General features: G+C 36.4%; 1 protein-coding gene across 4 annotated transcripts in view; it reads right to left on the reverse strand.

The window, feature by feature from the left end:
• The window catches only part of CFAP69 (cilia and flagella associated protein 69), an 83703-nt gene that overhangs the window by 37298 nt on the left and 27860 nt on the right, over positions 1 to 18545 (reverse strand). For all 4 annotated transcript variants that reach the window (XM_060196261.1, XM_060196259.1, XM_060196260.1 and 1 more), the window contains 7 exons: positions 16554 to 16630; positions 11737 to 11835; positions 6686 to 6835; positions 6404 to 6581; positions 2517 to 2640; positions 1489 to 1537; positions 1283 to 1404 (listed from right to left, as the gene is read on the reverse strand). In XM_060196261.1, coding sequence (XP_060052244.1) covers positions 1283 to 1404; positions 1489 to 1537; positions 2517 to 2640; positions 6404 to 6581; positions 6686 to 6835; positions 11737 to 11835; positions 16554 to 16630 — 799 coding nt within the window. The remainder of the gene's footprint in view (positions 1 to 1282; positions 1405 to 1488; positions 1538 to 2516; positions 2641 to 6403; positions 6582 to 6685; positions 6836 to 11736; positions 11836 to 16553; positions 16631 to 18545) is intronic.

Here is an 18545-nt window from a genome sequence, read left to right on the forward strand (position 1 = left end):
TCTCCTAGACACCAATCAAGGGAAATGAGAGGTTGTGTCTATGTGTTAAAGACTACTCCCCAGTTAAAAAAAAATGAGAAAGTGGGAATAAGAGTAACAACTAGAAACCAGAAGGTAGCTCACTCAGTAGAGTACAAACTTTACTGTGCTTGAGACCCTGGGTTTAAAGTCTGCAATGTATCAGAGAACCATCTATAGCACTAGGAGAGAATGATGGGTGATAAAACAGTGCCATGGTGTCTCTCACTTCTCTTTGTGCCTCTCCCTACCTCTGCTTTCCTTCTCTCAAAAATAATGAATGAAAAATTGGACTGGTGAGAATACTTGGTGGTATTGTACATTCTTAATGTCCTGGATTCTTTGCCTAGAAGCACATTAAAAAGAAGGATAGCAACTAGTTTTATCATTTCTGTAAGATTAAGTGGATAATGTTTTTCTTTTAAAGATTTTATTTATTCATGATAAAGATAGCAGGAGAGAAAGAAGCAGACATCACTCTGGTACATGTGCTACCCGGGACTGAACTCAGGACCTCATTGAAAGTCCAACACTTTATCCATTGAGCCACTTCCCAGACCACTGGATAATGTTTTTGAAATACCTGTAAACTACAAATATCAGTACTTGTACTCATCACAATAGTTATTACTGAGACACAAATATATGGCATAAAAAAGTAGTTGAAAATAGTTGATTCTATTCCTCCCAAAGTATTTTAAGTTTACCATAGTCTATGTACCATTTGATTTTTTTGCTTAAACAAACTAGCTTATACTCTGTAAGATTTTTATTTTGTCTATTATTTTAATAATCCTATAACATTACACTGAAAACAACAGCAAAGCATATTTTACTGATTTTTTTTTTTTTTTTTTTTTGTCATCTCAGAAAATACACAAGCACTCTGGAATATACTGTACCAGGGAGAGGACTCAAGGCTTTGTGTTCCAGGAGGTGGCGCAGTGGATAAAATGTTGCTCTCTCAAGCATGAGGTCCTGAGTTCAATCCCTGGCAGCACATGTACCAGAGTAATGTCTGGTTCTTTCTCTCTCTCCTATCCCTCTCATGAATAAACAAATAAAATATTTTTTAAAAAAAAGGACTCAAGGCTTCACCCAAGCCTGTTTTGTCTGATGTCATCTTTCCCACCAGCTTCAAGTTGTTACTTTTTATGGTAGACATAAGGCTGATGAAAAGGTCTGCAGTCATGCACGGCTCTAAAAAAGCTCTACTACAAACTGAGATCAGATAACTTTAACGTTTGCTTTGCTTATTCTTTACCTGTATAGTAGATAAATCTTTACATAAGATCACAATTATATTGAACAGCAATTTCTTTAGCTCAAAATCTTCATGGGAATTAGAGAGCTTAATACCTTTCACTAAAGGATTTTGACTTTTAACTGTGAGGAAAATAAAATGAAAGAGTTAAAAGCTAAAATGATGTATTATCAAGGTAAATATGTTGAAGCTTTTATGATTTTTACCTTCATTAAAGGTTGCAAATAGTATCAAGTCCTTGGTAAAGCCACTTTCCTAGTGTAAATACACATACCAAAAAAGAAAAAAAGGATTAATTAATTGTATGGAGATAAAGATATAGATGAACATGTTTACCTAATATGTATCCTTATCAGATTCTTCTATTGGAATTCACTTAAATTCAGAAAACCCTAATAAAGGTTTTTTAAATAAAAAAAAAAGCACACAGCAAGATAAACTTATCATTTAGTTTTTAACTTACTTCTGTAGGCTACAAGACATATTTTTACATTATTCTATGTATATTTTAGGAGATACTATTTAAAATTTGGTAAGAGCTAAAAAATGTATTAGATCTACAAGTTACTTAAGTGATTCACTAACTAACTATACTTTCAGGATGGAGAAGATAGCATAAGGGTTATGCAAAAAAAGATAAAGAAATAAAAATGACCAAGACTCCAAAGTGTCAGATTCAATCCACCTAGCCACCATAAGCTAGACTGAACAGTACTCTGGTTAAACAAAATTATACCTTCAAGTGACAAAATAAAGGAGGCAAATATTGTTACTTTTCTCAGATTTTCTTCTTAAATACTGCCTCCCCCAACCCTACCCCTACCTTCATTATTGTGTCAAATATGTGAAAAAGAGATAGAGGCAGTTCTTAAAGCCCTGAAAAATGACCAGAGTTGTACATACTTCAGTATGAGTGAACTCATTCTTGTTCTAGTTGGACTTTGAAAGTGAAGGAGAGGTGAAAGGGGCAAACGCTGGCCTTTTGAGCTCACAGCTTTATATTTCTACTATTTTAGAATATATATATATATATACATAAATTACAAAATATAAGAAGAATATCTCGAGTTTCCAAAGGGATGCAAAAAAGAGTTGGCAGCATGACTATCATGCCACTACAACACAACTTGGCACTAACACAAAGTATATTAATATTGCAGCATGGATTACGATTCCCTCTCTCCACATCTAGAACTTGTGTAATTAAAAGCAAAGGAATTTGATTCATACTTACAATCATTGGTGCTTCAGGATTTTGAGCTATAATTGTAGTGATCACTAATATATCATTTCTAAGTTGACGATCATAATTACTAAAACCTTTAATAAACAGATTTTTAAATACTTCCTTTAAGGCCCTAGAAAGTAAAATTACATCTTTAAAACAAGAACTCAATAGAAAAACTAGTTTATCAATAATACCTTTTTATGTTAGGATAGGTTTTTCCTTTTGTTACTAGTAATTTAATAATGGCTTACAAGATTATAATATTATAGGGTATAGTCCCACACTTCACCTACCAGCTAAGCTCTATGTTCCCACCCCAAGACCTCCTTTTAAAAATACGATAGAAATGACCAGTAACAATGGAGAGAGGGATTTATTCGAAGTCTAGGCCCATCATGTCTGTTTGGGAATCTCAGGACTCCCCCGATTAGGGCCCCCGCTGATGGGGTGGCCTAATAGTGACTAAAGAGTCATCATTAAGGTATGCCAGTCTCTTGCCCTTATTCAGCTTTTGCAGTCCTTGCTTTGATAAGGATAGCTTTCAAGTGAGTGAGAGAACTGTAATAGGAAGTAGGTGAGGAGGGTATCTAAGTCTAAGTAGACACTATTTCATTATGAACTTTATACTGACTTTGGGGTCCCCCATAGGACCTTGCCCTCAACTTGGATCAACAACGATAGAGAATGTTCCCCTCTGAAGGAAGGCTGGACAACATACTCTATGCTACATCTGAGGAAGATGGGTCAATATTGGGGCAGCATGGAATGTTCCTACTCATGACCACAGAATGTGAGCTCAGACCTACAGGGGTGCAGAGGTCACATAGGCTCCTAAGCTGAATATGGACCAAATCATATCGATGGGGTTTACAGTCAACAATATTTATACCCCTTTCCCATATTAGGGAACTTCTCTCTTCCAGATTTCTGTCTCTTTTCCAGCCATGACATCACCTCCTCAGACAATAACTTGGATCCACTGGCATATCAGATTTCAGACTCAGGAAAAAAAACAGCAACAACAACTAGTATAGCTATAGGCCCTTTGGAATATAACTAAAATATGCCTGCTAGCTATCTACAAAATGGAGGACCCCCCAACTCTTCATTTTCACTATTCCAGCCTTTAGGTCCATGATTGGTCAACAATTTGCTTGGCTTTGTATGTTAACTCTCTTTTCAACCACCAGGTTCCAGATGCTAGCAGGATGCCGACCAGATTTCCCTGAACAGACAACGTCACCAATGTGTCCTGGAGCTCCACTTCTCCAGAGCCCTTCCCCACCAGGGAAAGAGAGAGACAGGCTGGGAGTATGGATTGACCTGTCAATGCCCATGTTCATCAGGGAAGTAATTACAGAAGCCAGACCTTCCACCTTCTGTATCCCACAATGACCTTGGGTCCATACTCCCAGAGGGTTAAAGTATTGGAAAGCTATCAGGGGAGGGGATGGGATACAGAGTTCTGGTGGTGGGAATTGTGCGGAGTTGTACCCTCCCCTTATTCTTGGTATAGTCAATGTTTCCTTTTTATAAATAAAAAATTTAAAAATTAAAAAAAATTTAAATGATTTATTTTGATATTTCTAACTTGCTCCACACTTCTACCTCTGCCACTAATTTTCTGTGAATGAGATGATAATTCAAACTATAACCCAGTGGATTTTGGGGTTCTGTTAGAGTTTATATGGTAAGCCATTAAAATACATTTGCTGAGAGAACTCATCAATTTAATATATAGATAGTAGACAAAGTGAGAGCAGTAAATGAAGAGTGAATATTTTTTAAATCACCTTTCTCTTTTTAAAATTTTTTTTCTACTTTTTTATTATCTTTATTTATTGGATAGAGACAGCCCAAAATTGAGAGGGCAAGGCGATATATATATATATGGGGGGGGCTTGAACCCGTCTTTGTGAATTATCAAGCATGTGACCACCCAGCCCTCTATGCTTTTCCTTTTTTATTTTTTATTTAAGAAAGGATAAATTAACAAAACCATAGGGTAGGAGGGGTACAACTCCACACAATTCCCACCACCCAATCTCCATATCCCATCCCCTCCCCTGATAGCTTTCCCACTCTCTATCCCTCTGGGAGCATGGACCCAGGGTCATTGTGGGTTGCGGAAGGTGAAAGGTCTGGCTTCTGTAATTGCTTCCCTGGACTTTTCAAAGTTAACCCAATTACCAAATAATGTGATGATAATATTGTCTTTTTGAACCCTAAGACAGCCAGAACCTTACATCTCCACTATAGAGCCTATATTTCTCCCAGTCTTGGAACCTTAGGATAGGGCCCACTTTCCTGCATGCCTCTCCCAATCCATATCAAATAATATTGCATCAGCCAATCACAACCTGATCAATGCAACGATTGTCACCTCAACATGCTTCAGCTCAGACTGTGTCCAAAGCTCTACTTTAAAAAATATATATATTATTTATTCCCTTTTGTTCCCCTTGTTTTTATTGTTGTGATTGATGCTGTCATTGTTAGATAGGACAGAGGGGAAGACTGACAGAGGGAGAAAAAGATAAGACACCTGCAGACCTGCTTCACCACTTGTGAAGTGACTCCTCTACAGGTGGGGAGCCAGGGGCTCGAACCGGGATCCATACGCTGGTCCTTGTGCTTTGTGCCACCTGCGCTACTGCCAACTCTCAAAAACTCTTCTTTTTTTTATTATTCCCTTTTGTTGACCTTGTTGTTTTATTGTTGTAGTTATTATTGTTGTAGTTATTGATGTCATCATTGTTGGATAGGACAGAGAGAAATGGAGAGAGGAGGGGAAGAGAGAGAGGGGGAGAGAAAGACAGACACCTGCAGACCTGCTTCACCACCTGTGAAGCGACTCCCCTGCAGGTGGGGAGCCGGGGGCTCAAACCAGGATCCTTACACCAAAAACTCTACTTCTTAACCAAACTTCACCAGGCCTTTCATGTTATGGTCCCTGCTAACATGTAAACCTCATCTCATTATTTTATGCTATACTTTGTGTATATATTGCACTTCTTCATTATTTATTATTATTAGCTTTTGTTAAATTTTATTTCTATGCATGTTTCATTGTTTAGGGTGATCTCTGCATCCAAAACTCCTTTGTGTGGTCTTATTATCCAAATAACAGATTAGGATTAGAAAATGAGTATTAACTCTTCAAGTTGGGTCAAATTCCTTGTACAGAGTGCTTGCTTTTTTTTTTTTTTTTTAGATGTTGGAAATTGCTTTTACTTATTATGAAAATATTATCCTTCATGTTTCATTCTTACTTTTCCATAAGACAGCATACCAGTGCATCCTTTTGGCTCATGTAGTATATGGGGCCAAATGCAAGATTTTATGCTTCTGAGCTAGCTCCAGGGTCACAGGAATAATCTCTTTTTAAATGTATTAGTGATTTAATACTGATTTACAAAATTCTAACAAGGGTATACTTCCGCACATTTCTCACCACTAGAGTTCTGTGTCCCCATTCCCCCATTGAAAACTGCATCAGTTCTCCCAAGGTCACATATTTAGATTGACTATTATATATATGCCCATTTTTTTTCTGTGGTCCTGCCTTCTCTTCCTTTCTAAGTCACACCTACTTGTACAAAGGACTTTTTTTTTAAGAAAAAAATTTATTTATTAATGAGAAAGATAAGTGGAGAGAGAGAACCAGACTTCACATTGGTGCACGTGCTGCCAGGGACTGAACTCAGGACCTCGTGTTTGAGAGTGAAATGCTTTATCAACTGCGCCACCTCCAGCACTACTATAAAGTATCCTAAAATAGAGCCAGCCATTCCATGAATCAGAAGCCTAAACTGAAAATTAAAGATGTTATTTAAGTAACTAGAACCATTGTAAAGTTAAAAATCCATCCCTACCTAGACATATATACTTACTGCAAACAGTCCAAGTTACTAAGTTGTTGTATAACTTCTCCTTTTGAAGCTTTTTCCAGTAAGTTCCAAAGTATTTCTGATGAGCGAAACAGAAGCTGTCCAGAAGGATCTGGGTCATTGATATGAGTACAGATCCCACTGGCTGCTTGTGCTTTCATCATTAAAGTACAATTGACTTCTAAAAATAAAGTTAAACATGATTTATACTGTATAGCATTGATATTATTAGGTAGAAACAAAAATAGTTGAGAATGGAGTATTCAAATTTAATGCTGTACAAACCAGAAGTTGAGAGGTGCTGCAGAGCTTTAAGTACCCAAAGTTTCTCAATAAGTTGATTTTCGAGTAAGACCAGTGACTGGACCATTGTTTTTGCTAATCCTCCAACTTCAGCCATTTGAATCTTATATGATGAATTAGCTTGTTGATAACCTAATAAGAATTAGTTTGAAAATGTATATTTTACAGAGCAATTAATGTCAAGACAAAGGAATGAATAACTAAGCATTAGACATCAAAATCTTTAAAAAGTACAGCATTTAGAAATATTTTATTTATTTAGACTAGAAACAGAAAATGAGAGGGAAGGGGGAGATAGAGAGGGAGAAAGAGAGAGACACAGCACTGCTTCACCAATTGTGAAGCTTCCCCTCCTTGCAGGTGGGGAATGGTAGCTTGAACCCAGATCCTTACACACTGTATGGAACATGTTTGGTCAATCAGGTGCGCCACTACCTGGCCCCCAGTCTGGCATTGTTAAATGGTATAGAAAATGGGAAGAAAATTTATTCTATAAAAAACCAAGTAGAAAGCATTTCAGGCTTTTTTTCCAGTCTTTTTTAAATTATAAGATTTCTGTCTCAAATACTCTGCTACTGTAACATGAAAGCAGGTATAATAAGTAAATGAAGCAGGGCTGTGTTCAGTAAAACTTTATTCATACACTGCGCCAACTTTAGCCTAGGATCCAGTCTGTTGATTGCTGACTCAACATTTGAAATAGTACCACAAAGCTGTGGCAGGGGTAGCACACATTACAGTCTAAAAAAGAAAAATATTTTCTGTTTTTCAGTTAATATGCCTTTCAATAAAGGAAAATTGCATAATTACAAATACTGGGTATTTCACTATTCAAGTGAAAGCAGTACATAAAGGCTTTCAAGGGGCTGCAATTATGTGATGCTGACAATACATAATGAAAATGTGGTGATGTTATAATATATACTAGTGACTACCGTGGTATTATGTAAGTTTGAATTTTGGCAACATAAGAATTCCCTTCTGCCTTAGCTCCTGTGAGAAATTACCTCTCCTGATGCAGCTGTAGCTTATTCATTGATATACCAGCTGATGGCTTAACATCTGAGAAGCTGTTTTTTTCTCTCAGTGATATTCTCTATACCCTGACTTCTTGACTTTCCCATTAGATCTTTTAATTTTGCCAAAGTTCTGAGATGTCTGTCAGTTTGTGTTATGTTTCTGATCACTGACTCTGGACAATTCTTTTGTCCTTTTTTTTTTTTCTTTTTGCCTCCTGGGTTATTGCTGGGGTTCACTGCCTGCACTATGAATCCACTGCTTCTGGAGGCCATTTTTCCCATTTTGTTGCCCTTGTTTTTGTTGAACAGAACAGAGAGAAATGGAGAGAGGAGGGGAAGACAGAGAGGTGGAGAGATAGACCCTGCAGACCTGCTTCACTGCCTGTGAAGCGACCCTCCCTGCAAGAGGGGAGCTGGGGGCTTGAACCGGGATCCTTCAGCCAGTCCTTGCATTTTGTGCCACGTGCCCACTGCGCTATCGTCCCCGCCCCATTTATTCTTGTAATGGATTTTCTTTGGTTTTCCCTAAGTGGTAGCAATTTTAAAATCCCATATTTATCTTTCCATTGTGTATACACACCACAAATTTCTTAGTCACTCATCTGTTGTTGGAGGGCAAGGTTGCTTCCACAGTTACAAATTGTACAGCTATGTACATAGCTACACAGAGATCTTTTGTAAACCATTAATTACTCCAATAAAAATGTTTAAAAATAAAAAAATTAAATCCCTCTAGGGATTTAAAAAGTATTAAGTGCCTGCCTGCAGGGGGGTCGCTTCACAGGCAGTGGAGCAGGTCTGTAGGTGTCTTTGTCTCCCCTCCTCTCTCCATTTCTCTCTGTCCTATCCAACAACAGCCACAGCAATGACAATGACAACAACAATAATCTCAACAATAACGATAAAAACAAGGGCAACAAAAGGGAAAAAATAGCCTCCAGGAGCAGTGAATTTGTGGTGCAGGCATGGAGACCCAGAGATAACCCTGGAGGCAAGAAAAAAATAGTATAAAGTGAAACAAAGCAGGTTGCCTGTAATTTCACCATACAGATATTATAACATTAACATCTTGGTACATTTCTTGTTGATATTTATCATTTTAAAAATGAAGTATATGCAGAACTTTGCATTCTACTGTACTTTATACTTATTATACCTTTTTCTATTGAGTTTAAAATTTTATAGAATGATATAATATGGGCTAGGCAGTGGTGCACCTGGGTAAGCACACACATTACAGTGTTCAAGGATCCAGGTTCAAGCCCCTGGTTCCCACTTGCAGAAGTTTCACATGTGATGAAGCAGGGATGCAGGTGTCTTTTCGCCTCTCTCCCCCTCTATTTCCTCCTTCCATCTTAATTTCTGTCTCTATCCAATAATAAATAAATAAAAATATTTTTTAAAAGAAGGGTACAATAATCTTAAGGCCCTCCCTCCGCCTTTACTCTCACAATCTTCTCAAGTGCTCTAACCAATTGATGACATCATATCTGCCAAAGAGTAATGCCAGCTTTACAGATACCACATTAACTTGGTCTTTTCATCCTTCTTTTACAAAACCTTGACAGTGTTTACCACTGAGACCATGTCTTCTGCCAAAAGCTTCAAACATTTCATTCACTGGCACATAAGACATGCTAGTTTTTGGATTTTCTTCCTGCTCTTTCAGCTTCCATTCACTGCCAACTTGTTTGAATCAATCTTTTCCAATTTTCAATAGACACTCTCTAGGATTTCATTCTTGATTATCTGTTACTTACATGCTGTCTTCTGAAAAACTCAGGCTTTCTTATGGCTTCAATTTCTATCTGTTTAGATAAATTCCAAACTTCCACTTCTGATCTTTGTTTCTTAGTATCCATTGTCTATTATCTACTAAACATTTCCTCATGTCTCTCTCATAAATAATTGAAACCTGACCTTTAATAATCTCATTTATTTTTTTTACTTTAGAGATAGTCCCATCTTCCACTACTCATTTTTACTGACTTACTTTCATAAGGGACACAGACTTGAAATATTATTTACATTTCCTTTCCCTTCTAGATTCATTATAAATTACAGAAAATATGAAGGTAAGAAATATACCCTAATTAACATTATATTCCCCACAGTGTGAGTGCCACCCATTGCTGTGTGATTCCCTTTATCATTATATATTAAAACCCCTTGGCTATACCATGTAAAACTTTCACTAAACTTGGAGACTATTATTCACATTAGGAATTTTACTATCTAAATGGATCAGAAAGATATGGATAACTATTAACTATTAGGAAAGCAATATTTTCTATCAGCAGTCTTATACAGTGTTAATTGTAATTAACTAACTAGACTAATAACTAGACTAATCTGACTTTAAAAATTGTGTTATAAGTGTTGTGCATCAGAACAAAAATATACAAATCAAAACTTGAAATAATAAAAATATTGTCTATGACCCTGCAATTCCCCTCCTGGGGATATATCCTAAGGAACCCAACACATCCATCCAAAAAGATCTGTGTACACATATGTTCTTGGCAGCACAATTTGTAATAGCCAAAACCTGGAAGCAACCCAGGTGTCCAACAACAGATGAGTGGCTGAGCAAGTTGTGGTATATATACACAATGGAATACTACTCAGCTGTAAAAAATGGTGACTTCACCGTTTTCAGCCGATCTTGGATGGACCTTGAAAAAATCATGTTGAGTGAAATAAGTCAGAAACAGAAGGATGAATATGGGATGATCTCACTCTCAGGCCGAAGTTGAAAAACAAGATTAGAAAAGAAAACACAAGTCGAACCTGAAATGGAATTGGAGTATTACACCAAAGTAAAAGACTCTGGGGTGGGTGGGTGGGTGGGGAGAATACAGGTCCATGAAAAATGATGAATGAAATAGTGGGGTTGTATTGTTAAATGGGAATCTGGGGAATGTTATGCATGTAAAAAAAAAAAAGAAGTAGAAACGCAAAGCAGAAATTGACTGAGTTTGGAGTATGGCACCAAAGTAAGAAAGCAGAAGTACACTAGAGTTTGTAGTGAGTACCTCCCTAATACTTCCTCTCCACTTTTCCAAGCTTTGGGTCCATGATTGCTCAACAATTTGTTTGGCTTTGCATGTTAACTCTCTTTTCAGTCACCAGGTTCCAGGTGTCATCAGGATGCCGGCCAGACTTCCCTGGATTGAAGACCCCACCAATATGTCCTGGAGCTCAGCTTCCCCAGAGACCCACCCTACTAGGGAAAGAGAGAGGCAGACTGGGAGTATGGACCGACCAGTCAACGCCCATGTTCAGCGGGGAAGCAATTACAGAAGCCAGACCTTCTACCTTCTGCAACCCACAATGACCCTGGGTCCATGCTCCCAGAGGGATAGAGAATGGGAAAGCTATCGGGGGAGGGGGTGGGATATGGAGATTGGGCGGTGGGAATTGTGTGGAGTTGTACCCCTCCTACCCTATGGTTTTGTTAATTAATAAAAAAAAAAAATATTGTATAAAATGGCTGAAAACTCAAAACTACAAAAAAAATCCTTTTGTTTTTAAGGTATTATATTTGCGATCCCACTGCATCTTCCCAAGTTTAAAAAAATAAGGTCGAGTGAACATCCATGTTCAACAGGGAAGCAATTACAGAAGCCAGACCTTCCACCTTCTGCAACCCACGACCCTGGGTCCATGCTTCCAGAGGGATAGAGAATGGGAAAGCTATCAGGGGAGAGGATGGGATATGGAGATTGGGTGGTGGGAATTGTGTGGAGTTGTACCCCTTCTACCCTATGGTTTTGTTAATTTATCCTTTCTTAAACAAAAAATAAATTAAAAAAAAATAAGGTCGAATAGCTGGGGGTGTGGCTCAGTGGCAAAGCACAGAACTTTCAGGTGTGAAGTTCCAAACTTAATCCATGGCACCACAAATGCCAGCTGATGCCCTGGTGCTCCCCCCATTAAAATAAATGTATCTTTTTAAAAATAGGAAAAAATATTCTGTTTTATAGAATTTTCAAAGAATTTTGAAAACTTTACCTGTAATGTGTTTCTTTGGTGGTTCTGCATGATAAAAGTCAACAATACACTTACAAACTTGAATCCTTAATTCAGAATTTGGTATTTTCATTAAGTCACCTGCCAGGAAGAATAAATGAATATAAATACTATCTAAGAAAACTGTCATAAGTGTATTTGTCAAAAAGTTAATAACGATCATAAAAAAAGTATACTGATCAGAGATTTAAACTGGATCTTTACACACACTTATATACCTAAACTGGATTTTACTTATATATAAACTGGATTTTACACACACTTATATATCTATACACAAGATATCCTGGGTCTAATGATATTGGGAAGTAAATGATTGGGATTAACAGTATAAATGTGGGAACCAGACTATCTAAAATTAAACTCTGATACTTTCTACCTATATAAATTTGTGCTTTGGTTTTTCTCATCTATAAAATGGGTATAATCGTAGTTACTAACTTCAAGATTATTGTCAGAATTAGTTAATAAAAGAAAAGTGGACTGGGTGGTGGCACACCTGGTTGAGCGCACATGTTACAATGCACAAGGACCCAGATTCGAATCCCCGGTCCCCACCTGCAGGAGGAAAGCTTTGCAAGTGGTAAAGCAGGACTGCAGGTATCACTCTGTCTCTCTCCCTCTCTTTCACCCTCTCCCCTCTCAATTTATGGCTGTCTCTATCCAATAAATAAATAAAGATAATGAAAAATAAATAAAAGTTGTAGAGAACACTGTCTAGCATATGGTACATTCTTATTAATATTTTGGTAAGATGAATTAGCATATTCTTTCCAAATCAAGCAGTCAGTAATTTGCTGTCTATAATAATTTCCAAGTGACCACTACTCTTCAGTTTGCTAATAAACTAGAAAACAGTGTTTTTAAGGCAGACTTTACCCCACAGGTATGAGTTTTATGTTCAAATTATGTAGTGATGGAGGATAGAGAAGATTCTTTTTCCATCATATCTACACTATTTCTGGATAACCTTCAGTATATGTTTCATACTGGATTGCATATGCCCTCGGAAAGTCTTACAGACGTGATACCCAGAGCGCATAAGAATAGTCTCTGAGAGTCTGTGAATGAGCACCCTCTGTGGCTGCCAGAAAACAAAGGAAGTCAACAGTTGCTTCTAAATAACTGAAGGAATTCTGGTTGAATTCTCTGGGGTAAAGGGATGGTTATGTATTCCTTGAAGGCCTGTCCTTTGTAATTCCAATTCCATCTTTGGGGATGGTCAGTGAGTGAGGATGCAACTGAACAGAAAGAGCTCGTAGGAAACAGTCATCTGTGCTTTAAGAGAATCTATTAGTGTGCTAGTGAAATAGCACACTCTGATAACATGCTGTTTTGCCATGTGTATGACTTAGGTTTGAGCCCAGCTCCTACCACAATGAAGGAAGTGTTGATGCTGTGGTCTCTTCCAGTTTCATTCTCTGCCTCTCTGCATTTTCTGTCTCTACACATAAAATAAAATAAAATAAAATAAAATAATTATTAGTAAAAGATATTACTGTTGGTTTTGTTATAAAAAAAAGGGAAGGGAAGGGAAGAGAAGGGAAGGGAAAAGAAGAGAAAGAAAAGGAAAGGAAGGGAGAAAAACAACAAGAAAACACTCTGGTTCTTGTGGGATTTTCCCCCTCACTCTCAACAAACTAGTATGAGTGTCTTAGTCTCCATTATTCCATCAACTCTAGACAGCCAGGTCATCTCCCTGGAATTTTCATGGAATACAGAGAAAAGGGAGAAGAGTGATTGGAAGTGAGCAGAATGGAGACAGATAAGAGTTCTGCCTGCAGTCCTTCCAGAAAGGATGATAGGATCCTGTTACTTAAGCAGCCTCTCCAGAAAGGCAATGTTTCTGGAATGGACAAAGTTAGAACCCAGCAGCTATGGTTAAGACTCAATAAACCCAAGTAGTGTCAACAGATAAGGCCCTCTGACAACTATGGTTTGGTCATCATGTCCCTAATGTTTTAAATCTTTCCTCTCTCTCCAGAATATGTAATAAATAAATAAATAAATCTCCTAAAATGGAGGGGAGAAGAGTGAAAAAAATGGTATGCTCTTTATTTTATTTTGTGGATCATTTGAAGTTCAAAAAATCACTGTCCTGAAAAAATGTAGGCAATAAAAACTAAACTTTTCCAAAACAACTGGGAGATTTTGAGGCTTTTCATTAGCTCTCCACCCTTTTAGTTCCAGTAAATTTAGTTCATTTCTCATAGTTTCTGTTTCGCAATATAAAGGCAAAGTACCAATTTCTTCCTTCATACATTTCCAGAATCTTACTCCTGTGTCAAAAATAGATATTAGTTTACAAGAAAAAACTATGTAATTTACTACTACAAAATAGAAATTAAAAGTTACTAGTAAAAGTGATGAATAGAGTTTGTTCAACACTTTATATATGGGAATTGTGTGGAGTTGTACCCTCTTGTCGTATGGTTTCGTTAATATCTTTTTTAAATAAATAAATTAATTAAATATATATAATAAAAAAAGAAAAAATCATATGGCTAATGAGGAAAGAAGTTTTTAAAGTTATATATTACAGTTGTCTGACAATATATTGGTTTTGAAAATCAAAATGCTCATAAAAATATTATCACTGTATCATATCATACTGAAATTTTGTAACTTCTTCAATTCTTATTTGAATAAAATAATAGTTTAGCCATGGTGAAAAAAAATTAAAAAATAGGAGAAAAACAGTGGTGTTTGCTGCCAGTAATCAGTGGAGGAAGCTCATTTTAAACTAAGAGTTCATACTGACCTCAAGTGAAACCCTACTGTTTTGGAGGCAGGCAGTCAGCCAGTCAGCAAAGAGCAAACGAACTCAGTAAGAAACAGGCCATGTACTCACTGTACAAAGAGCTGTCAACATTCATTGAGATACCATGTAAAAATAACGGCAATGGAAGTGTTTCATCTGAAAAATTTTTATTGGTCAAATTTGCAGTTTTAATTTGTAAATAAGACCGTGTTCTCTTCTAGGTTGATTTTCAATTGTAAATTTCCATAGATGACAGAAATTCTCAGAATTTAAGGCTCCTATTAATTTCAACTGAGCTGCTTCTTATGTCATGTAAACTATGTTTATTGTCATTTCTTTGACACCTTCACTTACACTAGGCTATAATTTCTTTCAAAGCACCTACAGTTGAAGATGGTGACATTTACTTTGCTAGAAAACAGTCAGTGTCTATGTTAGAAATAATTAAAAAAAAACTTTATACTCTTTCAATGTGGAGTATAATGCTGGGAACATAACTATTCAGAAAATAATTTTTTTGTGTGAGGAACTTGGGTCAATTGTTTATCTTTTATTTCTCCCTTACAAAGAGATCTAAATTAATAAGTTTAGTGTAGAATTTGTTTTGGGAACATGGTGACACATCTCAGGGTCTGATACAAAGAACTGGTGTTTGGTTCAGGTAATTTCTTATGAATTATTTTCTTTCTCTAGGAAATCAAACAACGATCCAAATATAAGCATCTGTTCCTTTACAACGTTTTTTCATATTTACTAATATAACAAAACCACCCATATCTTTATGTGTACTATACTAGCATCCTCTCATTTGTGATTTTAAGCTTTAGATTATTTAACAATGTGGTTCTTTGCAATTTTAGCAATTATCAAAGATCAAAGTTGAGTGGTCCAGGAGGTGGCTCAGTGGATAAAGTACTGGACTCTCAAGCATGATGTCCTAAGTTCAACCCCTGGCAGCACATGCACCAGAGTGATGTTTGGTTGTCTTTCTCTCATACCATCCCTCACATCAATACATAAAATATTTTATTTAAAAATATCAAAGTTGAAAAAATGGTTATGATTATTCAAAGAAACACTTCTGATTTATTGAAGAAAAAAATGTTAACATTTCATCAAACTAAATAACATCAAGACAAATAAGCATAACAAAGTATCTGCCAATTCTTATATTTAAGTAATACAGAATATCATAGGCATAATAAAATGCTGTAGTGGAAAATTTTATTATCTTTATTGGATAGAGACAGCCAGAAATTGGGAAAAAAGGAGGTAATAGAGAGGGAAAGTCAGAAAGACCTGCAGCCCTGCTTCATCACTTGTGAATTTAAAATGCTGGGGTGAAAAACAATATAAAAAATTAAAATTTTTTTTTATTATCTTTATTGGATAGAGACAGCCAGAAATCGAAAGGGAAGGAGGTGATAGAGAGGGAAAGTCAGAAAGACACCTGCAGCCCTGTTTCAACACTTGTGAAGCTTTCCCCTTGCAGGTGGGGGCTGGGGGCTTGAATATGGGTCCCTGCGCACTGTATCATGTGCCACTCAACCAGGTGTGCCGCCACCTGCCCCGAAAACAATATAAAATTTATTATCAAGCATACTATGATTAGTTTTCAAGCATAAATAAGAAAGCCATCAAACTTTGGAGGAATACTTTTATTGAAATCTTGTGAGACCACTTCCTTTTTTGTCAATAAGACTTGCTATATGTTACATTCTTCTATCTTAAATATTGGGAGTCGGGCGATAGCGCACCGGGTTAAGCACATGAGGCGCAAAGTTCAAAGACCAGTGTAAGGATCCCGGTTCAAGCCCCTGGCTCCCCACCTGCAGGGGGTTTGCTTCACAAGAAGTGAAACAGGTCTGCAGGTGTCTTTCTCTCCCCCTCTCTGTCTTCCCCTCCTCTTTCCATTTCTCTCTGTCCTATCCAACAACAACGGCATCAATAACAATAATAATTACAACAATAAAACAAGGGCAACAAAAGGAAACAAATATATATATATATATATATATATAAAGAAATATTAACGTACCTAGAAGTGCAAGTGAATTGGCTGTATCTTCAGCATATGTTATTTCATCTGATACTTTCTTTTTCAAAAATGGCAGGCTTTAATAAGAATAAAAGATATATGAATTATGTTTAATGTGTTACTTCATTGAAGCATCATTTATAGAGGAAAATTTCCTTTCTAAAGAATAAGTGGGTAATATCTTACCCTGGCAAATCTGTAGCCCTAGCAAATTCACAGCACTCAAGTTAAGTGACCAAAAGGAGAACAAAATAAGTTTGTAAAAATTAAGAAGTGAGAAGAAAAATCATATGAGTTAAGATAATACTTTTGTAACAGGGCCAGGTGATGGCATACCCAGTTGAGCGCACACCTTGGCTCCCACCTCCAGCAGGGCAGTTTCATAAGTTGAAAACAAGTGCTCAGGGCAGATGCCATCAGGATGCTGGCCAGGTTTCCCTGGACTGAAGACCCCACCAATGTGTCCTGGAGCTCAGCTTCCCCAGAGACCCATCCTACTAGGGAAAGAGAGAGGCAGACTGGGAGTATGGACCGACCAGTCAACGCCCATGTTCAGCAGGGAAGCAATTACAGAAGTCAGACCTTCCAACTTCTGCAACCCACGATCCTGGGTCCATACTCCCAGAGGGATAGAGAATGGGAAAGCTATCAGGGGAGGGGATGGGATATGGAGATTGGGTGGTGGGAATTGTGTGGAGTTGTACCCCTTCTACCTTATGGTTTTGTTAATTTATCCTTTCTTAAATAAAAGATATTTTTTAAAAAAGTGCTCAGGTGTCTCCCTTTCTTCCTCCTTCTCTATCTCCTTTCCCTCCCAGTTTTCCTCTGTACTAACAAATAAAACAAAAATAAATACTATAAATAAATAAAAAACATTTGCAACAATGCATAAGCAATTATTTTTATCTGAGGGCTAAATAACAGTATATATTCATCATATAGTAAAAGATAGCTGTACTGTCAAAATTAGAAAAATGCACAGATCTGGGTTTCTTTATAACAAAAGATATCAAAGATTTCTGAAGTTTCAAAATTCTAGTTAGTAGACCAATGGTCTATTTTCACCCCTTATAAACTGACTTAGTTATCATGTACAATATAAAATATTTGGGGGATATGAAGAAATTCAATGCTAATAGGTATTAATTATATTAGAATTATATTTCATAGCTACTACAACTAGTATCATAAAATACAGTACACTCAAACCTAGGTCATTCATTAAAACATCAAAGGAGGGGTGAACATTATTTCCTCAATATAAAATTTTGCTATTGATGACTTTAGTATTTGAATCTTCTGTATTATTTCAAATATAATGTACCTTGTGTGTAGGACTTTTGATACATATTTTTCAAGAAAAGTACACTAAAGGTTAAAAACAGAATTTAGAACTATTACATGTAGATTAATTTCATAATTACATGAACATTTATAGGTATAAATATGTTATATGTCCTTTTGAAGTTAAGAAAGCTTTGAAAAGTTTTTGAAATTGAAATTTTGAAGGGAAATTGTTTTGAAAATTTTTTAATAGTGACAACTAAACTTTTCCAACAAAATTAACCAAGCATTAGAATGAGAATGTTTGGTTTATTTATTACTATAATTTGTATATTATGTATAAAATATGTTAATATAATGTGTATGTATATATAATATACATGCATATATCATTAGAATATAAAGATATTTCATGGGCAAGAAAATAAAAATGACACTGCTTAGCTCTGGCTTAAGGGAGTACTGGGGATTGAACCTGGGACCTTGAAGCCTTGGGGATGAAAATCTTTTGCATATCCACTATGCTTTCTCCTGTGCCCCCAAATGACAGTTTTATAAATGGCAGGAAAGGTTCATTTCTATTATTTGATTGACTTTTTCATTTGAAAACTTATCCAGCTTATTGTTGGATCTCTCAGTGGAAGAAATTTAAAACTAGTTTTTCTTATCCCTGAACTAATTACTTTACTATGAAGGAAACAAAACAAA

The sequence above is a fragment of the Erinaceus europaeus genome, chromosome 8 (genome assembly GCF_950295315.1).
Source record: "Erinaceus europaeus chromosome 8, mEriEur2.1, whole genome shotgun sequence".
Classification (NCBI taxonomy): domain Eukaryota; kingdom Metazoa; phylum Chordata; class Mammalia; order Eulipotyphla; family Erinaceidae; genus Erinaceus; species Erinaceus europaeus.